Source organism: Ambystoma mexicanum, chromosome 7q (assembly GCF_040938575.1).
Source record: "Ambystoma mexicanum isolate Mex_15411 chromosome 7q, UKY_AmexF1_1, whole genome shotgun sequence".
In the NCBI taxonomy this organism is placed as follows: Eukaryota; Metazoa; Chordata; class Amphibia; order Caudata; family Ambystomatidae; genus Ambystoma; species Ambystoma mexicanum.
Genome location: NC_090941.1, coordinates 1,171,268,509 through 1,171,296,488, shown reverse-complemented (window position 1 = coordinate 1,171,296,488; position 27,980 = coordinate 1,171,268,509). Strand labels below are relative to the sequence as shown.

General features: G+C 45.4%; 1 protein-coding gene across 1 annotated transcript in view; it reads right to left on the bottom strand.

Moving 5' to 3' along the window:
- The window catches only part of LOC138528250 (vomeronasal type-2 receptor 26-like), a 40,918-nt gene extending 13,209 nt beyond the window's left edge, over positions 1-27,709 (bottom strand). The window contains exons 1-4 of the mRNA XM_069639702.1: positions 27,618-27,709; positions 26,981-27,032; positions 20,659-20,748; positions 18,871-18,994 (exon numbers count right to left, since the gene is read on the bottom strand). Of these exons, the coding sequence (XP_069495803.1) occupies positions 18,871-18,994; positions 20,659-20,748; positions 26,981-27,032; positions 27,618-27,709 (358 nt within the window). The remainder of the gene's footprint in view (positions 1-18,870; positions 18,995-20,658; positions 20,749-26,980; positions 27,033-27,617) is intronic.
- Between the last annotated feature and the right edge of the window lie 271 nt (positions 27,710-27,980).

Sequence of the window (27,980 nt, the reverse complement as noted above, 5' to 3'; positions counted from 1 at the left end):
TGATCGTTGGGGTCGAATACTTCAGGCATCGCCACCTCCTCGTCAGGCCCGGGCGATTGACCAACTTCCTCCACCGCAGTGGTAGGCGAGCTCGGGGGAATATTCTCTTTCCCTCGTCGTGACTTGTTGACTCCTTTCGCCTTGGTTTTCCCCTTCGGCTGGGGCGGCGTATTGGACTTGGCCAATGCTGCCCGTGCTTGAGACCGTGTGTAGGGTCTTTCGGCAGTGTCTCCTACGAGCCCTAAAGCTCTGAGATCATTACCCAACAAGACCTTTCCCGGGATGTTTCTCTGAATGCTCACTGGAATCCTGACTGCTGTACCATTTAAAGTAAGATTTACAGGTATTACTGGAAACATACGGAGGGGGCCGTCAGCCAACTTAGTGGGCATCAGAGTAGCTCTGGCAACTTCCTCTGAGTCTACCAAGGTAGAATCCACTACAGTGCGACTGCACCCACTATCCCTAAGAGCTGGAGTATCCACTCCATTGATCAGCACACTGTCTTTAAAGTAGTGCTTGGTATTATCCGGAATCCTAGCATAAGCCTCTGCGACTTTAGGCTCCCAGGAACCCAGGGACACTAAAACTACCTCAGCCTCTATTCCGCTGGGAAATGAGTCTGAGGAGAAGGATGCTCCTGTAATCTCTTCTTCCTCGTAGGAGGAGAAGGCCAGATTAGCGGAGTGGACCCCCAAAGGTCTAACCTTACACCGGGGATCCCCCTTCACATGGTCAGTTGCTCCACAAGAAAAACAAGCCCCAGTGGGTCTGTTTACGTAGGGAGGCTTATTGTAACCAGAGTTCTGTTTCAGAGGCGGACCTCCACTACCCTGTGAGTTCTCTTGTGTCTTACCCTTGTTTTTCTTTTTGTGGCCCTTATGGGAAGAAGGTTTAGCAGATTCCCCACCCTCCATATCTTTGGACTTTTTCCCTTCCTCCTGCTTACCAGGATGAGTTTTGTCCTTATGGGACACTCGATGTGACACCCATAAGTCTGCTGCAATGGCCAGCTTCTTAGGATCTATCTCCTTCGAATCGGCCAAATGCTGCTTAAGCTCCGGGGAAGAAGAAGCAAAAATGTGTTCCAGCATGACAAGATTTATCATGCCTTCGAAGGTAGAAACCTTATAACCTTCGACCCAGCCAGTTAAGTTTTTCAAAGATTCAGCGACATAAGATACCCAAGTACCACCTTCCTTTTTCTTATACTCTCGAAAACGCTTTAAATATTGGGCCGGAGTCTTCCCAAACTTTAAAATGAGAGTTTGCTTTAACATTGCGAAATCAGCTCGCTCAGCCTTCGACATTTCCATAATGGCATTACAGCCAGAATGGGGCAGTCTACTGAGCAACCACGCAATCTTATCAGCATTGTCAACTTCTTGAACCTCGCATGCATACTCAAACGCATTCAGCCAGTCCATAATGTCATTCCTTTCTTCATACACACTGAGCAGATCTTTCGGAAACCGTGGATGAGAGGAAGCCCCAGACCCATGTCCAGGACCCTTGGACCCATTTGCAACCTGAAGCTTGGCCAGTTCCAACTGGTGATCCCTGTCTTTCTGTTTTTCTGCCTGTTCGATTTTTAGTTTGGCTATGCTGAATTCAAGCTCCTGCTGCCTAAACCGCAGCTCTTGCTTCTTGAATTCAAGCATAGCCTCCCCATCAGCACTGGCAGAGGAAACATTAGACATCACATCCTCCCTGTCCTCGTGGTCGCGATGGATCAGTGCGGCGGCAGAACCGTTGGTTCTACCAGTGAGAGCAGCCCCACCACCTTCCGCACTGTCCTCAGAAGTTATAGCGTCAAGCTGCGCTTCTTGCCACGCCACGATTCTTCGGATCATTTCCAATTTCGTGCCTTGAGAGGAAACACCTCTCTCCGCACAAATCTTCTTCAATGTTTCTGATTTGGAAGCATTTAAAGTTAACAAGGTGTTTGTTTCCATACTGTTTGATAGGACTATGGCCTTTTTAAAGTTATACTACAACAATTCACTACGTGTACTGGTTAGAATAACCTGAAATGCCTTAGTTCGAGCGCAACACTGGATACCTTCAGTCGTATCCCACCGCTGTACACCAATTTGTTAAGATGGATTTCTGAACTCTGTCCTGGTGGCGCAGAAGTTCAGAAGGCCAACCTAATTACTTGGAACAGGGTAACCTCTGGACAAGCCAGACCAATCAAGGTAGCGATCGCGGCGGTCAAGACTAGGTCTCAAGAGGGGTGAGGGTGACTGAAAGCCCGCAATGAGCACACAAAGCAAGAGCGCTTACAAACTACTCCAAACAGTTGTTATATCAAAAATAGATACACATTTATTTTAAGGCCTTTAAAATAATGACCGTAGCGAGAAAATCACAATATCACAATACTAAGCCAACACATACCATATCAATACAATATATATACAAATACGACAGTCTCAAGCATTAGAGGCACGAAATGTGTAGTCCACCTGCAAGGGAAGGAAAACAGGCAGTGCGATAATGCTTTAGACTCAGTTCGCCTTCAGAGGCACCTAACTAGATGGAAGTCCGAGCCCTGCGAAGAGTGGAGCCTTGTGCTCAAAGTACCTGCACACGCTGGTGCCAACGGGCAAAAGGAGAAGCTCTTCGGAGGAAGTCAGGCAGTTCGGGTTAGTGCACAACAGAAGAAGAACAGGTTCCGCGACTCAAGCGCAGCCTCCACAGCGAGCAGAAGCAGAGCGCGAGTACGGACAAAAGGGTGCTGTTTTTACACAGTGGGGAAAAACAATGGGCTACTGCAGGAGGGCGACCAGATCCTAGCTATACTACTCACCGGTCCCCGATGCAAGCAGACCCAGGCTTCTCCACGTTAGTTTCAGCAGCTGGCAGGTTCAGAAGAGTCGGGAAATGCCTCGTCGTCGTGTGGAGCAAAAAGACGTCCCAATCGTAGAAACCTGTACAGTTTTGTCACCACCGCAGGGCAACGGAGCGGCCGTGTGTATCCGAGCCAAATGTACACTTCTCACTTCAGACTTGGGAACGCCAAGTGTACGAAGCGTGTGAGAGTGACAAGGACTCGAAATACAACACAACCTGGCGGCGGTTACAGAGCAGGACTCCCTTGTAAGCTGGTCAGTCAACTGGATGGCCCAGAGACGCTTCCGAAGGCTTACTTGGCAGGAGATGATGAAGTCGCCGGGAATAGCTGTTCCTGCTATTCCAAAGGTCGAAGCACCAGTACAGGCCTTCTGGTTCGATTAAAGGAGGAAAGGGTTTCACAGGACGACAGCAGTGCAAAGGAGGATTCCTTCAGCGGGTCACCAGCGATTCCTCGGTCCAGCCTCGTGGTTGCAGGATACTTGGCTCCTGTATTCCTTCGTTCGTGAGAACTCAGGAGATCGACATGGTAGTGGTGTTTCCAGCCCCCTCTTATCCACGGTTTCCTTCGCGCCAAAACGGAGGGGAGCCAATGGGAGATCCGCTCATCAACACACATACCATACGTGGACCAATCACAGACCACGGTGGTCCCAGGCATTTACACCACCCTAGACTCTCCGGCACCCAGGATGTGTATTGGGACCAGACATCCCAGCCCACACCCTGGAGGCACACAAACGACATGTAGAAGCCCGCGAAAGCAACCACGTTTCGCGGGAAAGTACATGCCCAAATAAGGAAGGCCCCGGGTCGCTCGACCTGGGGAAGGTGAAGGGAGCAAGACGGTCAGTGGACAGGACAAAGGAGCCTCGTGGTCTGGCCATTTTGGGAGCCAGGCCACCATTTTGGGTTCAGTGCGAAAAACGCGCTCAGAACGCCAAAAGGAGCTCAAAATACACAAATCGATTGCTGCCACCATTCCAGTCCCTGAATGACTTGCACCGATCAAATACCATCCTAAAAGAGTATCTAGGGCCTGTAGAAGGCTAGAGACCCAAGAGAGCTGTAACTTAGCTTACAGTGCCCTCTTGTGTCATGTTGCACTAAAGCCGCAACAGGATAAAAGAAACTACGGGAAACAGCGTTCCCCGGTACTGACTGTCTTAAGGGCATGTCAGTTTCCCCGTAAGAAAAGGAGCGAAAGCCCAGAGGAGTGCGGCAGAAGGCTGCACTTCTCTGGCAAAGTCAGGAACAAGGTGAAAAACAACAGCAAAAAGTTTAGGGGTTGCCACATGGAAGGAAAATTACTTACAATTACGAAATCTTTCCTAACACTCAGATCACTCCTCTCTCCTGGAGTGACCACTGCCTTCTCTCCTCTCTCCTCTCATCTCTCACTCTCTTCCCCCCAAGCCAAGCGCACCCCAACACTGCCACCTACCTTCTTGAACATCTGACCTATAAAGCATGTGTCAATTGAGGCTTTCGCTGCTACCTTCTCTCCCCCTCTCCTCCTCTGGCTGACTCACACCCGGACACAACCCTGTCCCTTCTCTACTCTTCCATTTCTGATACTCTTGATGCTCTTGCCCCTGCCATGAGGATCCCCTTGAAGTCCAAAGTGAAGTGTAATTACTGGTATGACTCTGACCTAGCTACACTTAAAAGTAAGTGTAGGGTGGCTGAGAGGAAATGGAGGGCTTCTTTTTCATCCTCTGATAAACTGGCCTGTTGCCTACTCCAAAGGCAATATCGACTCTCTGTCTGCAACAAGAAGAGAGTCCACGTTCTAGCCTGTGTCTCTGCGGCATCTAACAACTCGGCTGAACTCTTCAAAATCTGCAAGGAGCTTGCCAACCCTGCTGCAATCTCTACTCCTCCTCTTACCTCCCAAGCTCTCTGCAATGACCTTGCCTCTCACTTTATCTCAAAAACCCAGGACATCTTGTCCACCCTCTCCTCCCCTGCCCCCCTATTCCCACTCAGTCTGCGCTTGCTAACCCCCCTTTAACCACACCCCTCCCTTCTTCTCTTCCTTTCCTCTCTTCTCCCCTGATGAGGTCGCTAGACAAGTCCGATCTATGAAAGCCTTGTCAAAAAAGGATCATCCCTGTTACTCTAAAACCATCAAGGACCACATTGAACCCTCACTCCAGCCCTTGCCTATTTTTGCAACCATTCCTTTGCTTCAGGATCCTTCCCCTCCCCCCTGAAACACTCCCATGTGCATCCACTTCTGAAGAAACCAACAGCTGATCCTTCCTGTCTGGCTTACTATCGACCAATCTCCATTACTCCCTTTCTGGGAAAACTCCTGGAAAAGCTGGCCATCTCTCAGCTTAACCTTCATTCTGATTCTGTTAGTTGTCTCCATGACCACCAGTCTGGTTTCAGAACAGCCAGAAGCACAGAAACTGCTCTCCTGAACATCCGTGAAGATCTGCTCTGCAACCTTGACTCTAACATTCCCTCTGTCCTCATCCTACTTGATCTCTCTTCTGCCTTCGACACAGTCAACCATGCCATCCTGCTCAACGTCTCTGTGAGAACCAGGTTATCACTGATCAGGCTATAGCCTGGCTGACCACTTTCCTCTCTGATCGACCCACCCAGGTCTATTAAACGGGAAATCATATTGTGCCTCCTTTCTAATATATATTGGCCTAAGCCCAGTCGCTCTGCAAAGAAAACCGTGTTGCAACGTTCCAATTTTAGATCGACTTCGCTGCCATTTTAGGGTCATCCACCATTTTGATTTCTGTTCATATGTAATTCTGTGTTCTATAATGGTGGGCTGTGTTTCCAACTTGTAACCAAGCCTTCCCGACCTCTGCACCTATTTAATGGTTAGACTGTCCGCGGGCTGAATGTTTAGACTGGATAAAGAGACCTTGTCCAATACATGACTTGTGGTGTTAGGATTATCTGCACCAATAAGCCTCATCCATGAATATACATCAAAGACAATGTAATGTAAATGTTGAGCGTGGGCACTGGCTTAACTGCATTGTGAAGGGATATGTGCTAAGTCTTACTGCTAAATCTTGGAATACACTTTGCCATTGTAACTTGTTTGAATGTAAACCAAATGTAATCCATGTGCATATTGTTGTATGAGCCATAAGCAAACTCGGCACAAACTCTGGACCACAGTTTATTAACCTGCAGAGGGGCTAAACTTTATTACTAAATTGTATAAAAGTGTGAATGTCCAGATGGTCAGTACCTCTCACTCCTCACACTGAAGGGCTGGTGCTCACTGTGATGTACTGAGGGCCAGATAGCTATCTGATTTTGTTCTTTGTAAACTGCGCAGTAGAATAAAGATCTGTGAATATTTATAGGCCCGTTTTTGGTGTATTTCCTTTTGTGGTACTCAGCCTCGATATTTCCTCTTGCTTTTACAGATGGCGTCAAATTGGGACCCTCAAGATTGATGCCATCTCGTTGAAGGTTGATGCGGCTATCGGACCGGGATCGGACGGTGCAAAAGGGAGCCCCTTTCTTGGATGAGAAGTGATACCTCAACAGTACTGCACGACCCCATCCCTGGACGGTGAGCCCGCGGTCCGAGACGGCATCTTGACGAGGGTCCACATATCGAGGCAGGCAGTTTTGCCGAAATCACCAACCACGTGTGTCCTTTGTTGTCCTTAGAAATCCGATCGGACCTCCTTTGTCCTTTGATCAGGTGAGTCGTGACCCGATTCTTATGTATCCTGATAATTTGTTTTGGCGTATTGTACTCGCGAGCACAATTATTGACCAGGTAACACCAGGAATCTGATAGGCCTGAGAAATTGTCTGCCTGCTTCAGGGCATTATTCCGCAAGGACAGACAATCTTTGGAATGTAGCCGACCGGCGCCACAGGAGGGATCTCCAGCGTGTACTATGTACTGTAAGCACGGCATTGGGAGTATAGTGTTTAATGATATTTGGCACAGACAAACTAGACATGCTTCTGAACTTCAGTGGCCAATCAATGGTAGTTTTGAAATTCCTTGTATAGAATATTTAGAGTCTATATTATTAAAGAAAAAGGCTAGACCTGCAGCATTTGATGTATTGCAGAATTGGAAAAAAGAAGCTATGCAGCAACTTAAAAGTAGAGAGAAACATGCGTACCGTCACATGTCCAATGCCGAAAAAGCATTGTTGTACGATCAAAATAGACAGTCTGAGTCAGTTAGGAATATGAATAGGGCTTTTTTACTTGGTATTCAGAAAATCTATCCGTCTAAAGACTTTCATGTATCTGATGAGTTAATTGACAAACTTCTAAATGAACGAAGGCCTGGTGCCACTGCCCCACCTCCGTATGTACCTATTCCTGCTGTTTTGCCTCTTCCTGCTGTCGTTCCTCCCCCCGTAGTTATTCCTGCTCCTCCTATCGTTCCTCCTCCTATCGTTGCTCCTCCACCTGCTCTTCCGCGTTTGCCTACTGTTACGGGTCTGGTAGATTCGCCTTCCGCACCAGTGATTGCAGCTTTGTTACCAAACTTACAAGATTTGTCTACTCTTCCTCTTCCGAGTGGTTCTGTCCTGCTTGTAATCGATAAAGGTGCGGAATCAAAGATTGTAACTCATAATACTTTGTCTAAAGAGAAGAGAGAAAGCACAGTTTGACTGCATGGGCTAGACAATGCATGGAGAGTGAACAAGCTGATGTTTTTGCCACACTCTCTAATTTAGACAGTTTTTCTGAGAAAAATGTTTTTTATTGAAGGGTTGGGAATTCATTTATGTGTAATGTGGAATAGATTGGATGATATGGGTCTCCCACAAGGGTTGAGGGATCTGAATGTTTTAGCATATTCAAGAGATACTGCGGAGAAAGTACATGAGCACGTCAAGAGGGTTTTTGAGTATAGAAGGGAGTTGGAAAGGTTAAGGAATGAAGAAATTGATGGTAGTAGTTTGAATACTATTTTTGTACAGAAACGGTTCCTTCCTTGTTAGCCGATAGGTGAGGAAACACGAATTTGCACAAAGGATGCGATTAGATGGATATCAGATAGGTCGATATCTCCCGTAGAAGTATATGACACGTATATTCAGTATATGCCTGAAATGCAGAGGAAAGTGATACAGATAATGGTAGAATACCTGCAGGATGAATGCATAAAAATGTGTTGTCCCACAGAATTATTGAATATCTAAAAGAGAGCTTTTTTGTCTGACACTCCTTCAGCTGCTTTAGCGCTCGATTTAGCTCTGTTGCTCAGTAAGCGTTTGGAGTTTCCTATCTCTCAGTTGCCTATGAGAGAGGTTCCGCCGACATTTGTCCCAAAAGTTGAGGTTCCAGCTGATGCCGGAACAGGTGCAGCTGCCTATGACATTCCTGCACATTATGTGTCGCAGTTCACATCCCGTTCTCAAGGCAGGAAGTGAACACCATTAAACAATCCATTCCCGATATTAGGAAGAATCCGACAGGGTTCTATAAAGAGATAGAATTTGTCTTGCAGTCATCAGTATTTACTCTGATTGACATAGATTTATTATTTCCCATACTCCTACCTGTTGATTTGTGGAAACAAATTAGGACTGTGGATGATGTACCAGGGTTAGGGGACACATGGGTTAATATAGTTAGACTAGATAGAGAAAGGCCAGCTGGTGAGAGACCGCCACAGGTAATACTGACTTTGCCTGATAGAATAGTGACAAAACTAAAAGTTATAATTCCTGAAAGAAGGATTATTTGGGACAAACTTACTGCTTGTGTCCAAGGGAAGTCTGAGGGTGCTACCGAATTCTTTAATCAGTTTGAACAAGTGTTTTCAGATTTCAGTGGACAAGATTTGAGCACAGAGTCTGGGAAATGACTATTTGTAGATAAATTTGTGCGTGAATTGTTGCTTGATATCCAGTCGCAAATAATGTCGTCTGAGAGCGCTTGGCAAGCTAAGTCACAGTCTGAAGTTTTGCATACGGCTCAGTACTATGAGAACCGTGTCAATAACGAAAAAGCGAGAATCGAAAAGAGAAAGGGAGACTTGAAAACTAAAGTTCTATTACAACAAATTGTTAGAGGCCCTAGAGGGGGTACTTCTCAATTTAGGGGACAGTATACTCCACAGGGAAATGTGCCATTGGGTCCTGTAAACGTGAACCAATGCGCTTATTGCAGACAAGTGGGTAATTGGTGAGCACAATGCCCAATCCTCCAGCAGAGGTCGAATAACGCATTTGGTAACATGGGTAGATGATTAAGAGGCCGCCCTGGGGCAGGGGGTCCTGGTAGAAGTCAGTTTTCTCAAAATTCACAACCTTTTTCACAGGATAATAATCAGGCACCGAGTGTGGATAATAGAAACATTTTTAATCATCCTTCTGCTGCTTATCTCTCTGAAGACCTTCCTTTTGATGACGTTTTGTTTCGCTAGGATTGGCCGAAGCAGGGTTTGGAACCAACGCCTATTCCCGTTAATCAGAAATGTCCCTACGTAGAAATGATAGTGGGAAATAGGAAACATCTATTCTTGATAGATACAGGACCACAGAAGTGTTCCATTGACCATTCACGAGTTCCAAATATTCTACTTTCAGGGCAAACCAATGTTTCTGTAGGGTTTTCTGGTACACCAGTAGTTTGTCCGGTTTCTTCGCCGGTACCGATTAAATTGGGTCCATTCACGGATCACTGTCCATTTCTTTTGACTTTGAACTGTGGAGAGAATTTGTTGAGGTTGAATCTGGTGAAGGAATTATGCGGTAATTCATTGTTCTTCGCATGGAGTGCATTTGTCGATTTCACCACAGCAACTTTCTGTCTCTCAGTTCTTGACTAGACATTTACCTACAGAATTTAGTGATGTTCCGGAGTGTTTATGGGCAGTTGATGACAATGATGTCAGTGTTCTACAAGTTGAGCCTGTTAAGATCTTTTTAAAACACGGAGTAAAGTTGCCACGTATTCCTCAGTATAAGATTTCGGTTGTTGATGAGCAAGCTCTGAAGTGCACAGTCTCCGATTTTGTACATCGTGGGGTGATTGAGGAAATTGCAGGTAGTTTGTGCAATAGTCCGATTTTGCCTGTGTACAAGAAAGGTGATAATGCAATTCCTTTTCGTTTCATCATTGATTTACGTGCCATCAATAAGATTGTTGCTCCACAATTTCCTATTGTGCCTGATGTAACGACAATATTAACTATGATTCTGGCTTCTGCTACTCACTTTAGTGTTGTAGATCTTAAGAATGCTTTCTTTAGCATTCCTAGACACAAGGATAGCAGATACCTGTTCGCGTTCACCTTAGGGGGACGCTTGTTCACATTCACCCATGCGCCACAGCGATACACGGAAAGTCTGAGCATCTATAGTAGGGCTTTGAAAGAGCAGCTTGATACACTCAAGTTACCTACCACTTGTGCATTACTTCAGTACGTAGACGATCTACATTTAGCTGCTGACTCAGAGAGTGCCTGTAAGGAGGGCACCGTGTTGTTGCTTATTCACCTAGCAAAACATGGACACAAAGCTTCACTCAAAAAGTTTCAGTATTGTCAACAGGAGGTCGCTAATTTAGGCTATCTCCTGTCAAAGGAGGGAAGAAGGTTGATGCTTGAACAGATACAAATAATTTCTAGCATGTCTGTCCCAAATACACAGAAGGAAGTCAGAGCCTTGATAGGAATGGCTTCTTACTGTAGGCAGTGGATCCCGAACTTCTCGTTAACGATTAAACCAATGTTGGCTTTGACAAAGAAGGGCATTTCTTTGCCATTGTTGTGGAACTTGGACACCAGCAAGCGTTTGATCTGCTCAAGACTGCACTGTGTTCAGCACCAGTTTTGGCCACACCAAATTATGAAAAGGCCTTCGTGTTGTATGTTGATGAATGTGATGGATGTGGTTTGGCTGTATTAACGCAGGAACATGGAGGGAAGAATAGGCTGTGCGGCTACTTTTCTTCTGCCCTTGATCCTGTTGCATGCGCTTTGCCAAGATGTTTGATGTTTGCTGCTGCTGCGTCTGTAAAACAGAGCGAGGGTATGGTCCTAGGCCACGCTTTAACCCTGATGGTACCTCACTCTGTAGATGTTCTATTAAACCGAACACAAACGCAACACCTCACCTCCGCACGATTAACGAGATACGAATTGATCTTGTTTGCACTGCACATTAAAATTCAGAGGTGTTGCGTCCTTAATCCGGCTGAACTTTTATCTTTCCCGCAAGGTAGTGCTTGCAGTGACGAAGCGTCACATGACTGCCTTTACACCACAGAGCAAGAGACTAAAGGCAGAATCGACCTGAAAGATACTCCTTTGAATAATCCACAAGGGGAGCTGTTTTGTGATGGCTCCTTTTTCAAACTTCCGGATGGTACATCCACAGCTGCTTATGCAATCACCACATTGAGCACGATTGTGGAAACCAAAAGAATCATGCATAACTCCACGCAGGCCGCAGAGATTATAGCATTGACTCGAGCTTGTGAACTTTCCAAAGGGCTTAGAGTAAATATATATACTGATAGCAGTATGCTTTTGGGGTGGCTCACAACTTTGGTAGACTTTGGGCAGAACAAGGTTTTTTGACCTCACATGGAACTAAGATTCAATATGGCTCCTTGATAGTACGGTTACTCTCAGCGCTTGCACTCCCCACTCAGTTAGCGATCATGAAATGCGCAGCACATCAGAAAATCATAAATTATGTAGGAAAAGAGAACACTTCTGCTGACCAGATAGCCAAACAAACTGCCACTAATCTCTATTCAGAAATGTATACTGCAAGGGAAGCCACCAATGTTTGTACTATAGATGAAGGTATCGAATCTGTAAAGAATATTCAAGCCGATGCCACAGTAGAAGAATCTAGACAATGGGCTCAGGGTTTGGCAAAATTGGATGATGACGGGTGTTGGGTGGACAAGTTAGAAGGAAAATGGTTGCTGCCAGATGCGTACATTACAATGATGGTCGCAATGGTTCATGGGCCCACCCACATTTGTGCGAGGAAGGTTTCCAAAATGTTACAAAATGTCTGGGTGAATGACAAAATCTCCAAAACAGCTGAACGTTTTGTTCAGAGTTGTATGATCTGTCTACAGCATAATATGGGAAAGGGCACTTCGATACCAAGGGGTAGTTTTGGTCCACCTTCTGTCCCCTTTGAGGTCATCCACTTTGATTTTATTGAAATGGAGCGTTGCAATAATTATAAGTATGTCTTGGTTGTTATCTGCGCCTTTAGTAAATGGGTTGAAGCCTTTCCTGTTAAATATGCCACAGCAATGACAACGGCGAAAACAATGCTTAAGGAATATTTTCCTAGGTTTGGTTTGCCAAGGGTTATCTGGTCGGACAATGGTCCACATTTTATCGCTGCTGTAATATGTGCAGGATTACAGTTTGATAAATGGTTCCATTTGGCTAGACATGCTCAAAGTGCTGGTTTGGTAGAGAGACATAACGGAATCATAAAAAACAAACTCGCTAAGACGTGTGCCGGCACCAAACTGAAATGGCCGGACACCTTACAGATAGTGTTATTTTCAATGAGAACAACCACACAGAATAGGACTGGGCTCTTCCCTTTTGCGGTGGTTATGGGTAGGCCAGCTAACATTTGGAAAGTGCCTAAGCCTAAATCCCTGCGGGACATTGAACATGTACTTCTTTCCGATTACTGTGACCGGTTAACTAAACATCTGTATTTGATTTATCAACAGGTGCGAGAAGCCCTCCCAGTCAAGTATGAGTGCCCAGGTCACAGCATTCGGCCTGGTAGCTGGGTGCTGATCAAATCATTCGAAAGAGCATCCTGTCTCGCACCGATTTGGAGGGGCCCTCATCAGGTCCTACTGGCCACACAGACAGCTGTACGAGTGACCGGACGAAAGCACTGGATCAATGCGTCGCATGTCAAGAGGATTCCCTTCCCTTTGCCACACGATACAAAAGATACAGATAATCCTACCTGCTCTGCTCCCAGCGATCACGCAGCATTGAGCAGCACTGAGAGGGCTTCAGAGGCTCTCCCTGACCCTGTGGGGCCTGGAGAAACAGCCGCCTTATCTCCACACTCTCCAAAAGATCCTTTTTCACCATTGTCAGAGTCTGTCACAAATCCACCACTTCCATCAGGAAGCAACAACATGTTGTTCGCAGATCACGCAGTAGCAGGAGTCACAACGTATGATCTGCTTCCACGGAGCTAGACTTACTGCACGGTTTGGCTGTGCCACCATGAAAAATCATTGTAGTGCTTGTCTTTTCGCCCTGTTCTTTTGCCCGTAAGGAATTCTTTTGGCTGGGATTAGGGAAGGACTAAGAAAACACGCGATGAGGAGATCGCCAGCAAATAAACTCTGGAGTATTTCGTTTGGAGAAACAATACCTGCAATCACTCTCACTCGTACGGAACAAATAAATGACTATGTGCCTAATCGAAACAATGAACAATCAAATGCGTGGTCTCTAAAAACGTATTGTTGTCTTGTGATTATGTTTTTGGTATTTGGAAGAAGTGCGTCCGCTTGAAGTTCTTTTGCCCACTAGAAATGTACCTACTGCTTCTACACCTTTCGTGCATCTGCACACTCTATCTCCTAGAGACCACACTACCACACTAACACTTTATTACTCATAATGAATGCCACACATGCCATTTTTGATAGGTCCAATGGTTGGGTCTGCTCGTATTTACCGCAACACGGAGATAACGGGTTGGGCTGGTATATTCATCCTTTACCTTTGACTACTGCATGCTATGCTTCTTTAAGGGTACTATTCTTTGGCCGATGGAACGATAGCATCTCGGGGAACTTCGATGGAACGAATTTGAATGATTTTGCGAAACGAGTCCTAACGCCCCTGGGATGCTCACTCTTTGCAAATAGGAGCAAGCTTAATGTTCCTTCTATTAGGCCTTCTGATAGACCGTCTCGTCCTTTTCAATCTCTGATCTCTTTCAAGATGGCCCCTATAGGCAATAGGGATGCCACGCCCCCTTCCTATAATGTTAACCACAGCCCTGATTCAGTTTCTTTCTGCATACAGAGGAATGGTACTCAGTCAATGGGTGATTTCAAGGGTTGCACCAATGTTGCGAACTTGACCAGTGAGGTCAGACCTTTGTATGTAGGCAAACCTGTCTACTTTGTTTGCAGTAATGAAGCTTTCCCATGGCTACCTAGGGATTGGCAGGGAATCTGTTATTTAGGAATTCTGTTGCCCGGGGTATTCATAGCAAGCACCATAGAAATCTCTAAGACTTGTCCAAGGCAGGATGAGAATGGCGATACTTCAGCACAAGTCCTGGATGACTTAGCGAAATCCTTTGTACCATTTTGGGGGCAAATATTAAACTCTGAAGATATCAGAAGACTAGCGAGAGTACTGGAGAGGACCATCAACCGGACCACTGACATACTCTATAACATGACTTTAGAACAGAAAGCGATAAGGTTAGTGGCACTTTAGAACCGGATGGCATTAGACGTCATCCTGGCAGAGCCTGGTGGAGTATGTAAATTAGTGGGGTCCGCTAGTTGCGCTTTCATGCCAGATTCCTCCCCAACCATCTTTAAGGCTATACAAAATCTTTATGTCCTTAGTTCAGAAGTGCATGTTCCCGAGGGAAACTGGGATCTTAGCGCTTGCTTCTGGGACTTCTTACGATCTTGGGAATGGAAGCTACTCTCATGCTTGCTGATCATCTTGGGTATTCTGTTGTTTTTCTGTTGCTGTATACAGTGTGTTCCTGGCATATGTTCGGTGTTAGGAGGATGTTGTGCACAGACGATGAGAACAGTAGGACTAAAGGTACGCGCCCCGTAGAGAATGACAAATGAATTTGTGTTGAAAGAAATTTCGGTTTTAGACATTATGGCGATCGATATCTCTGATGATTGTGATTCAGGGTGTATGGACGTTGAGACGTGGAGTTATTCGTAAAGTGACTAGAAGTAGTTTAGCGCTTGGCGTAGGCCAAAAGGAGGGTTTGTTAAACAGGAAATCATATTGTGTCTCCTGTCTAATATATATTGGCCTAAGCCCAGTAGCTCTGCGAAGAAAACCATGTTGAAAAGTTCCGATTTTAGATCAACTTCGCCGCCATTTTAGGATCATCCTCCATTTTGATTTCTGTTCATATGTAATTCTGTGTTCTAAAATGGTGGACTGTGTTTCCAACTTGTAACCGAGCATTCCCAACCTCTGCACCTAGTTAATGGTTAGACTGTCTGCGGGCCAAATGTTTAGACTGGGTAAAGGGACCTTGTCCCATACATGACTTGTGGTTTTAGGATTATCTGCACCAATAAGCCTCATCCACGACTATACATCGAAGACAATGTAATGCAAATGTCGAGAGTGGACACTGGCTGAACTGCATTGTGAAGGGATATGTGCTAAGGCTTACTGCTAAATCTCTGAATACACTTTGCCATTATAACTTGTTTGAATGGAAACCAAATGTAATCCGTGTGCATATTGTTGTGTGAGCCATAAGTGAACTCGGCACAAAATCTAGACCACAGATTATTAGCCTGCAGAGGGGCTGGACATTATTACTAAATTGTATAAAAGTGCGAATGTCCAGATGTCCAGTACCTCTCACTCCTCACACTGAAGGGCTGGTACTCACTGTGATGTACTGAGGGCCAGATAGCTATCTGATTTTGTTCTTTGTAAACTGCGAAGTAGAATAAAGATTGGTGAATCTTTATAAGCCCGTATTTGGTGTATTTCCTTTTGTGGTACTCAGCCTCGATATTTCTTCTTGCTTTTACAGGTCCAACTTGGGTCCTTCCTATCATCTATCTCCCTCTCTACCTGTTGTGTTCCCCAGGAATCTAACCTCTCACCCTGGCTCTACAACCAATCCCTGGCAACTCTCGCCCACTGCATTGCCATTTTCTGCTCAAATTTCTAGTGCTATGCTAATGTCACTCAACTCTTTTTCAAACTGCCCTTGGCCACCTCCTCTCCCTCCCTCATCGCTGATTGCCTAACTGCCATTCAAGGTAGGTGTGCTGCCAATGATCTTTATCTGAATGCCAGTAAGACAGAGATCCTCCTAATCAGCAACGCTTCTCCATCCTTTCCCGTCTCTCTCTGGCCGGCTTTGGTTGGCCCTCCTGCTATCCCCACCTGTGAGTCTATGAACCTCGGGGTCATCATTGATTCCACACTTTCCTACTCCGCACACATCTCTGAGGTCTCTAAAATGTCAAAATTCCTATTGCACCTCCTCAGAGGCACTTTTCCTTTCCTCTCCTTCCCCCAGAAGCTCATTGTCTCCCAAGCTCTGGTTCTCTCTAAATTGGACTATTGCAACAGCCTCTTTGTACAGGGAAAATACATAAGATATGGTAAATAAACATGAAATGTGGGAAATAGAACTTAAATGTGGAAACTAGGCCTGAGATATAGGGAAATAGACCTTTTGCATGGAATAGATCTAAGATACAGTAAATAAACATGAACTGTGGGAATACAGTACATAGACATGAAATGTGGGAATACAGTGAATAGACATGAAATGTGGGAAATAGACCTGATGTACAAGGAATAGTCCTAAGATACAGTAAATAGACATGCAATGTGGGAAATGGACCTTAAATATGGGAACTAGACCTAAAATACAGGGAAATAGACCTGATATACAGGGAATAGACATAAAATATGTGTTTTTATTTTTTTATTTGCATTTTTATAGTGCTCACACACCCGGGGGAATTGAGGCGCTGTTAGGGCAATATGTCTTATTTGCGGATTTATAACGCACTTAATACTCAGATGTTTCTAAGCGCGGACCCGGGGATCAAACCTGTGCTGCTTCGTGTCGTCTTGTTTCCAAGGCGTGCAAGTTGCCGCTGAGCTATCCCCCGAGACGAAATAGACATGAAATGTGGGAATACGGTAAATAGAAATGAAATGTGGGAAATAAATCTCATATACAGCAAATAGACATAAGATACAGTAAACAGACATGAAATGTAGGAAATAAACCTTAACAATGGGAACTTGACCTGATATATAGGGAAATAGACCTGTTATGCAGAGTATAGACATAGGGTACGGTGAATAGACATGAAATGTGGGAAATAGACCTTAATTATGGGAACTAATCCTGAAATAAAGGGAAATAGGCCTGATATACAGGGAATAGACCTGCGATACTGTAAATAGACATGAAATGTAGGAAATAAACCTTAAATATGGGAACTAGACCCGAAATATAGGGAAATGGACCTAATATACAAAGTATAGACCCGGAACTAGACCTGATTTATAGGCAAATAGACCAGATATGCAGGGAATCGACCTAAGATATGGTAAATAGACGTGAAATGTGGGAAATAGACCTTAAATGTGGAAACTAGGCCTGCGATATAAAGAGATAGACTTGATATGCAGGGAGTAGACATAAGATACAGTAAACAGACATGAAATGTGGGAATATAGTAAATAGACATGCAATGTGGGAATTAGACCTGATATACAGGGACTACACCTAAGATATGGTAAATATACATGAAATGTGGGAAATAAACCTTAAATATGGGAACTAGATCCGAAATATAAGTAAATAGACCTGATATACAGGGAATAGACCTAATAAATGCTAAATAGGCATGACATGTGGGGAATAGACCTTAAATATGGGAGCTAGATGAGAAATATAGGGAAATAGACCTGATATACAGGGAACAGGCCTAAGATATGGTAAATAGACATTGAATGTGGAAAGTAGAACTTACATATTTGAACTAGACCTGAAATATAGGGAAATAGACCTGATATACAGGGAATAGACATAAGATACGGTAAATAGACATTGAGTGTGGGAAATAGACCTTACATATGTGAACTAGACCTGAAAAATAGGGAAATAGACCTGATGTACAGGGAATAGACCTAAGATACAGTAAATAGACATGAAATGTGGCAAATAGTGCTCAAGTATGGAAACTTGAGCAGAAATATAGGGAAATAGACCTGATATACAGGGAATAGACATAAGATACGGTAAATAGACATTGAGTGTGGGAAATAGACCTTAAATATGGGAACTAGATGTGAAATATAGGGAATAGACCTGATATACAGGGAATAGAACTAAGAAACGGTAAATATACATGAAATGTGGAAAATAGACATTAAATATGGGAACTAAACCAGAAATATAAGGAATTAGACCAGATATGCAGGGAGTAGACATAAGATACAGTAGAAAAACATGAAATGTGGGAAATTGACCTCAAATGTGGGAACTAGACCTGAGATACAGGGAACAGGCCTAAGATACGGTAAATAGACTTGACATGTGGGAAATAGACCTTAAATATGGGACCTAGACCTGAAATATCAGGGAAATAGACCTGATAAAAAGGGAACAGACTAAGATACGGTAAATAGATTTGAAATGTGGGAAATAGACCTTAAACATTGGAACTAAACCTGAAATATAGGAAAATAGGCCTGATAAACAAGGAATAGATCTGAGATACTGCAAATAGACATGCAATTTGGGAAGTAAAATTTAAATATTTGAACTAGACTGGAAATATAGGGAAATGGACCTGATATGCAGGGAACAGACCTAAGATACGGTAAATAGATGTGACATGTTGGAAATATACCTTAAATATGGAAACTACACCTGAAATGTAAATGATTAGACTTGATATACAGTGAATAAACCTAGGGTACAGTAAATAGACATGAAATGTGGGAAATAGACATTAAATATGGGAACTAGACCTGAAATATAGGGAAATAGACCTGATATACAGGGAATAGACCTAAGATACAGTAAATAGACATGACACGTGGGAAATAGACATTAAATATGGGAACTAGACCTGAAATATAGGGAAATAGACCTGATGTACAGGGAATAGACCTAAGATACAGTAAATAGACATGAAACGTGGGAAATAGACATTAAATATGGGAACTAGACCTGAAATATAGGAAAATAGACATGATATACAGGGACTAGGGTGAGGTCATTATGAAGCATAAGCGGAACAGGCTTTACTCACCGGTGCTGTTTGAAAACTCTCCCTCTGCACAGGGTGCACAGTCAAAGCAGCAGATGGCACTCCCCTCCATGTGAACTTTCCGAGACCCAGGGAGGCAGCTCTCACTGCAGACAGAGCGCGGAATCTGCAAGAAAGAGATATTTATAAAGAAATATTCACTCGTAAGAGTCAGGTTAGGGCTCGGGATCTGCTGTAACCCTTGTTAGTTGGGATTATGACAGTCACACATTTAAGTAAGGCATTTATCAGAGAAATGGAAATGTATACTTCAGTCTTTTTCAGACCTGTTAAGATGCTGTCGCTATTGAGCGCATAGATAACGTTCATCTCCATGGAACAGTCAAGTGGGGGCTGATCACTCACTCCAGTAGCTTTCAAGTTCTTTACTGTGTCTTAAATTACTGTTTATGCATGTTGTATTTTTCTTGAGCAATTTAATTAAGTTAAGGAATGTTATTTTAAAAAATGATTGGTTCAATGTTTTCAATCCCCAGAGCTATGTCTTTGTGTGTGGGAAGCAAGCATAGACTTAGTACACCATTGTATAAATAGGGGCATAGCTCAACATGGGCCCTAGTTGATGCAGTCTCTGGACATATTTCCTAAACTGTGGAATAGCTGTGTACAGACCAACAAAGGTTTTGCAAGTGAGCATGGTGTGGTGCAGAGATCAATGGACACCTAACCATCTCTCTCCTGCTCCTTCCATATGAAGTAGACTCCCCAGACCAGATTTCTTCAGAATTGTATTTTTAAAAGTGAGCTACAGTCCAATGAATGTCACTTGTTTCAAGTGGTGACTATTAAAACTGCTCTCTTTACTCCCAAACCCGCCGATTGGTGGTCGGTTGCAAGGAGCAGTGTTGTGCGCCAACGCGTTGAGTTACATGAGGTGAACAATGGGCAGACGGAGTGCGGGTCTTGGCAGCCTTCGCTTATGGAAATGCTGTGCCATATAATAGCAGTAAGTAATACACAGCTATCCTGCTTGTGCCCCTGTTCAGCTGTATTGGCAGTGAGAGACGACCATGGATAAAGACTCTAGCTATGGGGACTCTGTAAAGTAACTTGACACAGCCTATGCAGTACGGGCCTAGATGGAGAGTGGCCAGCACTGTGTGAAGATAGTTCCAGGAGATTGAGTCAAATGCCTTCTCGGCATCCAGTGTTGCTGCAACCGCTCATGCCAGGGAGATTAATTAGCGATAATATACAGAGGAACCTTAGTAAGTTATTGTTGTAATGTGACTTGAATGGAACCAGCTGACCAGGTCCAGCAACCCAGGAAGCAGGCATCAAGTTATTTTGAGCAAGCCCAAAAACCCCTGCTAGGGGCTGTTTGGGTGCGGTCCTGGCGCCAGGCTCATAGAGTAGAACTTACCTGATGCAGACCATGCTGCAAACTTATCTGATGCAGACCATGCTGCAAGAGCTCCAAGCCAAATGAGGCTTGGAATGGGACTATTTTACCTTGGGACTATTTTTTACTTGGGTGGGGCTGGGGAGGAATACTTACCTGGGACTACTTTGGAGGCTATTTAAACCACGCCCGAAGAGCAGCACATGCTTCGCGTTATTCTGCATCCAGCAGCGTAACGCTCACCGTGTCTGCTTGCCTGCATCCAGTCTTCTGCCACGCCCGCCTCGAGTGTGCAGCTCCTAGAAAAAGGGGGAAAACAGAAGGAGAAAAGGTTAGAACAAGAGCAATACCTTCGATCCTTAGCTGAATTTCGGATCCACCGCGTCTTCGAGCTGGAAGAAAGAAGTATTTCATGCACGCCGCCTCGCCTGCTGCAGCGCCGCGCTGAATTTACCGGCCTTCGAAGCATTCTCACGATCCACCGCATCCTTCTGCACGTTCCCGCCGCACTCCGGCACCTAAGGGGAACACAAGAACAGCAAAGGTGAGCTAAGGGAATAAACAGAGGCAATAGTAACTACCCCCATAGACTTACCTGATTTACTGCCGGGGGTACTATTCCTCTTCACGGGTCGGCACAGTCTCCATAGCATCCTCGCCGTACCCCGGCCCCTAAGGGGAACAAAGGAAAACAATATGAGACAAAGGGACAAGCAAGGGGAATCCTTCTTACCACAATAGACTTACCTAATTTTACAGTCTGAGGCATTATTCCCTGAACTTCATATTTTCTCTCCGCACCTGAATAAGGGAGAAAGCAATAGGTTACATTTTGGCCTTATTTTATTGAACTATGTAGGATAAGCCAAATCCTTACCTGAACTTCGTCCGCTACCACGAGGAACTCTTCGCTGCGGTCAAGCTGCAAACTGCAAGGAATCGGACAAGAGTGAAAGTCAGACATTTGAACTCTTACGAACTACAATGTTCAGAAACTCACCAATTCCTTCAACCAGTGAAGCAACTGGTTATCTATGCGCCCCTGCGCTCGATGCAGGATGGAGAGCTCATCCTTCCAAACCATCAGGTGAGACTTTAAGAAGAGACTTTAGAGGCGATCAGTGGGGAGAACAGCAGGGGGAGGTGAGGGTTAACTCTCAACTCCACGGGTGGTTAATTCCCTTTCTCCATTTACAGAAGAATACTCCTATGGGCCAAGCAAACTAAGCTGGGTGGGCCAGTCCAGTCTGTCATCTCGGCACTACACATCACATTGGTGGAGACCGCAGCTGTCCAGTTCGGATCGATGCCCCTGTGGGAGCCAGGTGAACGTAACAGAACGCGAAGCCTACCCACAAATTCCCACCCGGGCGTTATGGAAACTTCAGAAACTGACCAATTGGCCCAACTACTAGGGGAACTGAGGGCAGTCCGCCCGTCAAGAGACCAATGATCTTAGGAGAGAGCTGATTTTGTCAAAGGAGCGAACTGATGATCTTGTTAGGCAATTACTGCAAAGCCAGGCTGGACAAACGCCCCTACCAGGACTCCGGGGGAATCCAGCTCCTGTTTCATTGAGTAACCCTGTGCAAATAAACCTACCAGGAACTATTCCATTAGCTCCGCCCGAACACTTTTCCGGGGACCATAAAAGGTTCACCGTGTTCATGAACCAATGCCGCTTGCACTTTTTATGCAGACCTGGAGCCTTCCCAAACGATCAAGCCAAGGTAGCCTTTGTATTGTCATATCTCAGTGGCAGTGCAGCTGATTGGTCAATTCCACTAGTTACTCAGGATGACCCAATTCTTCGGGATTTTCAGGGCTTTCAAACGAGCATGGAAAGACTGTTTGCCCGGCACTCCCAAGGACAGGCCCTGGATAACAAACCTTCTATCCTACATCGCGACCTTTAATAGGTTGATAGTGGAAACTGGATGGCCTGAGGTAAAACGAATCACATTATTTCATCGAGGGCTTTCAGGAGAACTCAAGGATGTCTTGGCTCAAGTCGTGAACCCACCTCAAGAATGCACTGAATATATAGACTTAGTGGTCCAGTTAGATCACAGACTTCAGAACAGAAAGGCTGATCGAGCCATGTTTGAGAATCGGGTGTTGGTTAAAACCCACGCTAACCCCAAAGGAGCAGATGCTTCAGAACCCATGCAAATCAGAGGGGTTAAAATACCCTCAACCCAGAAGGAAAGAGAAAGGAGACAGCAAATGCAATTGTGTCTATATTGTGGAACTTCTGGGCATTTTCTACGCGATTTCCCTGTGAAACCACCCAAGAAGGTGGTAGGAGCTGCTGATAAAAGCCATATGGAGTCAGACTCGGGATACGACAATGCCCGACAAGCATAGAGGTCCGCTTGCCGAGCTTGAAGAAGGATACTCGGACCTCGCATTTCATCATACCAATGGTCCTCGTAGATCCAGGGCAGCCATCGCGTATGCACGCAGTGAGGGTATGCATAGATAGCAGGGCCATAGGAAACTATGTGGACTACGAATTGGCTTCCAGGATGAATCTACCTCTCTGCCAAAAAACCACCTCAGATGTCATCACCACAGTCGATGGAACTGAAATTGCCTCTGGGCCTGTGACTCATTCCACCGCAGAGATGACACTATTAGGTCAGGATGGGCATCGAGAGACTATTGTGTTTGATCTAATCAAAGCCCCACAGTTCTAAATAATACTGGGGATACCTTGGTTGGAAACACATAATCCTTGTGTTTATTGGCGAGAGAAGAGAATAACCTTCCAGGATTGTGCACGAACCTGTTACCCAAAGAAAAATCTGAACGCAGGCCTGGCCACAGTAACCACAGCAGTCATGCAACTACCTCCAGAATACCAAGAATTCCAGGATGTCTTCCAAAAAGAACAGGCAAACACCTTACCTCCTCACAGATCGTACGATTGTCAAATCGATCTCATACCCGGTGCACAACCCCCTTGTAGCAGGATCTATGCCCTTACGGAACCTGAGAACCTTCACCTACGACAATACTTAGACCAGTACCTTGCCAGTGACTTTATTCGCCCATCCAAATCCCCTGCATCTTCAGCTTTGTTCTTCGTGCCCAAAAAGGAAGGTGACCTCAGAACGTGCATAGACTACCGCGCATTGAACCAGATAACTGTTAAGAACCGATACCCATTGCCTCTGATCCCTGAACTACTGGACCAAGTGAAGGACGCTTGCATATACACTAAATTAGATCTCCGGGGGGCATATCATCTGGTACGTGTAAAAGAGGGCAACGAATGGAAGACTGCTTTCTGCACTAAGAATGGGTTATTCGAATACCGGGTGATGCCTTTCGGGTTGTGCAATGCACCAGCAGCCTTCCAATACTTCATGAACGATGTCCTTTGTGAACTCATTGACGTTTGTGTTATCGTATATATCGATGATATTCTAGTATACTCCTCTTGAGAATCTGACCATGTGAAGCACGTCCGAGCAGTCCTTGAGAAATTGCGCCACCACAAACTATATGCAAAACTGCAAAAATGAGTTTTTCATGCCACAGAAGTTGAATTCTTTGGGTTTATCCTGACCCCAAAGGATGTCCGAATGGACTCACAAAAGGTGGACGCAATCCTTAAGTGGCCATCACCAAGTTCAGTTAAAGGAGTACAAAGCATGCTCGGCTTTGCCAATTTCTACCGCAGATTCATCCCAGATTTTTCACATGTCGTACATCCCATCACAGCACTCTTACGAAAAAATAAACGCTTTATGTGGACTGAAGAAGCTGAAAATGCCTTCCAAGAGCTGAAAGCGAAATTCACGTCTGCACCTGTATTAAAGCACCCGCGCCCTGAACTTCCATACATAGTGGAAACTGATGCATCCAGTCTAGCCATAGGAGCTGTCCTGTCCCAGAAGGATCCTGAAACTGGCCAGCTTCACCCAGTAGCATTTTGGTCCAGAAAGTTCTCGGCACCCGAGTTAAACTATGCGGTTACCGACAAGGAGTTATTAGCCATTAAATCCGCCTTCAAGGCTTGGCGGCACTATCTTCTCAGTGCCAGGCATACCATTACTGTGATCACCGAACTTACAGTATCTAAAAACAGCCAAGGCCCAATCGTCACGTCAACGCCGATGGGCATTGTTTTCTGCTGAGTTCGATTTCGTGATAACCTATCGACCAGGTTGTAAGAATGGTAAAGCAGACGCCTTATCACGAATAGGGATGGGAGAGGCAGAAGTGAACCCAGAACCAGTACCTATAATTTCCGAACAAAGGATTTTTGGCATGCCTACTCTACAGACACTAGAGGACATTCAGGTAAAGATCCAGCAACTCTTTGATCCTACAGCCCTGCAGGACTGGGTAAAGAAAGTCCCGGACTACTCTGTCACCAATGATCTGCCTTATTACCAAGGGCGGCTATTTTTGACACACAAGGAGCTACAAGAGCTAGTCATTTCCCGTTATCATGATACCCTAATGGAGGGGCACCCAGGTATTGCAAAAACTGAAGCTAAAATTAAAAGACAATTCTGGTGGCCCACCTGGCAAAAGGATATTAAATCATTTGTGATGTCTTGTAGCGTTTGCGCCCAAAACAAAAGTCAAAAGAAAAAAACAGCTGGACTCTTACAACCTTTAGACATTCCGCCTACACCATGGCACACCTTATCGTTAGACTTTATTACTGATCTACCTCCTTGTAATGGATTTAACACCATTCTAGTTATTGTGGATCTTTTTTCCAAGATGGCCCACTTTATTCCTTTAAAAGGATTACCTTCAGCCTCAATCCTGGCCAAAGAATTCCTCGAAAACATTGTTCGCATACATGGATTTCCGTCCGTGTTGGTCTCTGACCGGGGCAGTCAATTCATTTCACATTTTTGGAAGAAATGTTGTCAATTGGCGCAAATCGACGTGAGATTATTGACCAGCCACCACCCCCAGACCGATGGTCAAACGGAGAGGACCAACCAGACTCTTGAACAATACCTGCGTTGTAAGTTACATCAGACTTTGAGTAATTGGAAGGACATTCTTTGGCTCGCCAAATATGCATACAATAATTCAGTACATTCCAGAACTGGACAACGTCCCTTTTATACCCTATATGGGCACCACCCTCGAACCTCAAACCTTGACTCACCCCAACACTTAGAAATGCCTGCAGTGGACCATCTACACGCTACGATTACACAAGCCTTTAAGGAGGCAACTGCACATTTAAAACAGGCGAAGGAGAAATATAAGAAAGATGCTGATCGGCATAGAAGTGATACTCCACAATACCAGATAGGGGACCAAGTATGGTTGGCCACAAAACACATACCTCTCAAGAGAACACTGACCTTTAACCCTAGATATTTGGGACCTTACACTTTTAAGGCCATTATCAACCCAGTGGCCGTCAAGTTGGACTTACCTGCTAATATTCAAATTCATCCCGTCTTTCATGTGTCACTTTTGAAGCCAGTGCAACCAGGGACAAGACTAACCAAGCCACCAGACCCCATCCTTATAGATGAGGAACCTGAATTTGAGGTTAAGAACATCCTGGACTCCAAGATGGTGAAGTCAACACTTTTTTATTTAATTGACTGGAAAGGTTACGGACCACAGGAAAGGTCTTGGGAACCTAGTGACCACGTGCATGCACCTCGATTGGTGAAAAGATTCCACCGAAATTTCCCAGACAAACCAAAACCACCAGGAAGAATGACTTTAGGAGGGGCCTTGGGGGTGGAGTGCTGTCATGATGCCTACCCCCGGGGACCCAGACCAGGTCCAGCAACCCCGGAAGCAGGCATCAAGTTATTTTGAGCAAGCCCAAAAACCCCTGCTAGGGGCTGTTTGGGTGCGGTCCTGGCGCCTATGGCGCCAGGCTCATATGGAGAGTCATAGGCGCCAGGCTCATAGATTAGAACTTACCTGATGCAGACCATGCTGCAAGAGCTCCAAGCCAAATGAGTCTTGGAAGGGACTATTTTACCTTGGGACTATTTTTTACTCGGGTGGGGCTGGGGAGGAATACTTACCCGGGACTACTTTGGAGGCTATTTAAACCACGCCCAAAAAGCAGCACATGCTTTGCGTTATTCTGCATCCAGCAGCGTAACGCTCACCGTGTCTGCTAACTGCCAGTCTTCTGCCACGCCCGCCTCGAGTCTGCAGCTCCTAGAAAAAGGGGGAAAACAGAAGGAGAAAAGGTTAGAACAAGAGCAATACCTTCGATCCTTACCTGAATTCTGTATCCACCGCGTCTTCGAGCTGGAAGAAAGAAGTATTTCACGCGCGCCGCCTTGCCTGCTGCAGCGCCGCGTTGAACTTACCGGCCTTCGCAGCATTCTCACGATCCACCACATCCTTCTGCATGTTCCTGCCGCACTCCGGCACCTAAGGGGAACACAAGAACAGCAAAGGTGAGCCAAGGGAATAAACAGAGGCAATAGTAACTACCCCCATAGACATACCTGATTTACTGCCGGGGGTACTATTCCTCTTCACGGATCGGCGCAGTCTCCATAGCATCCTCGCCGTACCCCGGCCCCTAAGGGGAACAAAAGGACAACAAGGTGAGACAAAGGGACAAGCAAGGGGAATCCTTCTCACCACAATAGACCTACCTAATTTTACCGCCGGAGGCATTATTCCCCGAACTTCATATTTTCTCTCCACACCTGAATAAGGGAGAAAGCAACAGGTTACATTCTGGCCTTATTTTATTGAACTGTGTTGGATGAGACAAATCCTCACCTGAACTTCGTCAGCTACCACGAGGAACTCTTTGCTGCGGTCAAGCTGCAAACTGCAAGGAATCAGACAAGAGTGAAAATCAGACATTTGAACTCTTACGAACTACAATGTTCTGAAACTCACCATTTCCTTCAACCAGTGAAGCAACTGGTTATCTATGCGCCCCTGCGCTCGATGCAGGATGGAGAGCTCATCCTTCCAAACCATCAGGTGAGACATTAAGAAGAGACATTAGAGGCGATCAGTGGGGAGAACAGCAGGGGGAGGTGGGGGTTAACTCTCAACTCCACGGGTGGTTAATTCCCTTTCTCCATTTACAGAAGAATACTCCTATGGGCCAAGCAAACCAAGCTGGGTGGGCCAGTCCAATCTGTCATCTCGGCACTACACATCACATTGGTGGAGACCACAGCTGTCCAGTTCGGATCGATGCCCCTGAGGGAGCCAGGTGAGCATAACAGACGACCTCATCTTAACATTGGTGACGAGGATTTTGAATGAAGCGGTCCGTCAGCAGCAGTAAAGCCGCTCCGCTTCATCCAAGCGTGGTAGCGGCCAATGTGGGAGTCAGCATCGTGTCCCTGCACCAAGTAAGTGCTACCTGATCTACCGCCCGCCCCTCTGAATACTTCCTTACACATATTCAGGGCTCCGGAGGCCTCCAGAGAGCAGCCGCAGCCGCTCTGACTCCAGTGCGAGCCTCAGTACTCGTATCCCGGGCCCTACCATATTACGCGGTATAGAGGCGCACTTGCAACAGGCAACGTGCGAGTAACTACAGCCTCGGAGCCTCTGCCAAGTACACAAGGAACACAATATATATTGGAATAAGGAAGGAGGAAAATGGAGGGAGGGGCAGGCCAAAGAATTTGTGCTCACTCTCAAGGACAGTTGCTTACAAAGAAGGATCATGTTATAAGGAGAGGATCCACAAAGGTCAAGGAGCCAGGGAGCAGGAGCGTGAGCGACAGGCTGTGCAGCTAGCCAGACACAGAGTCAT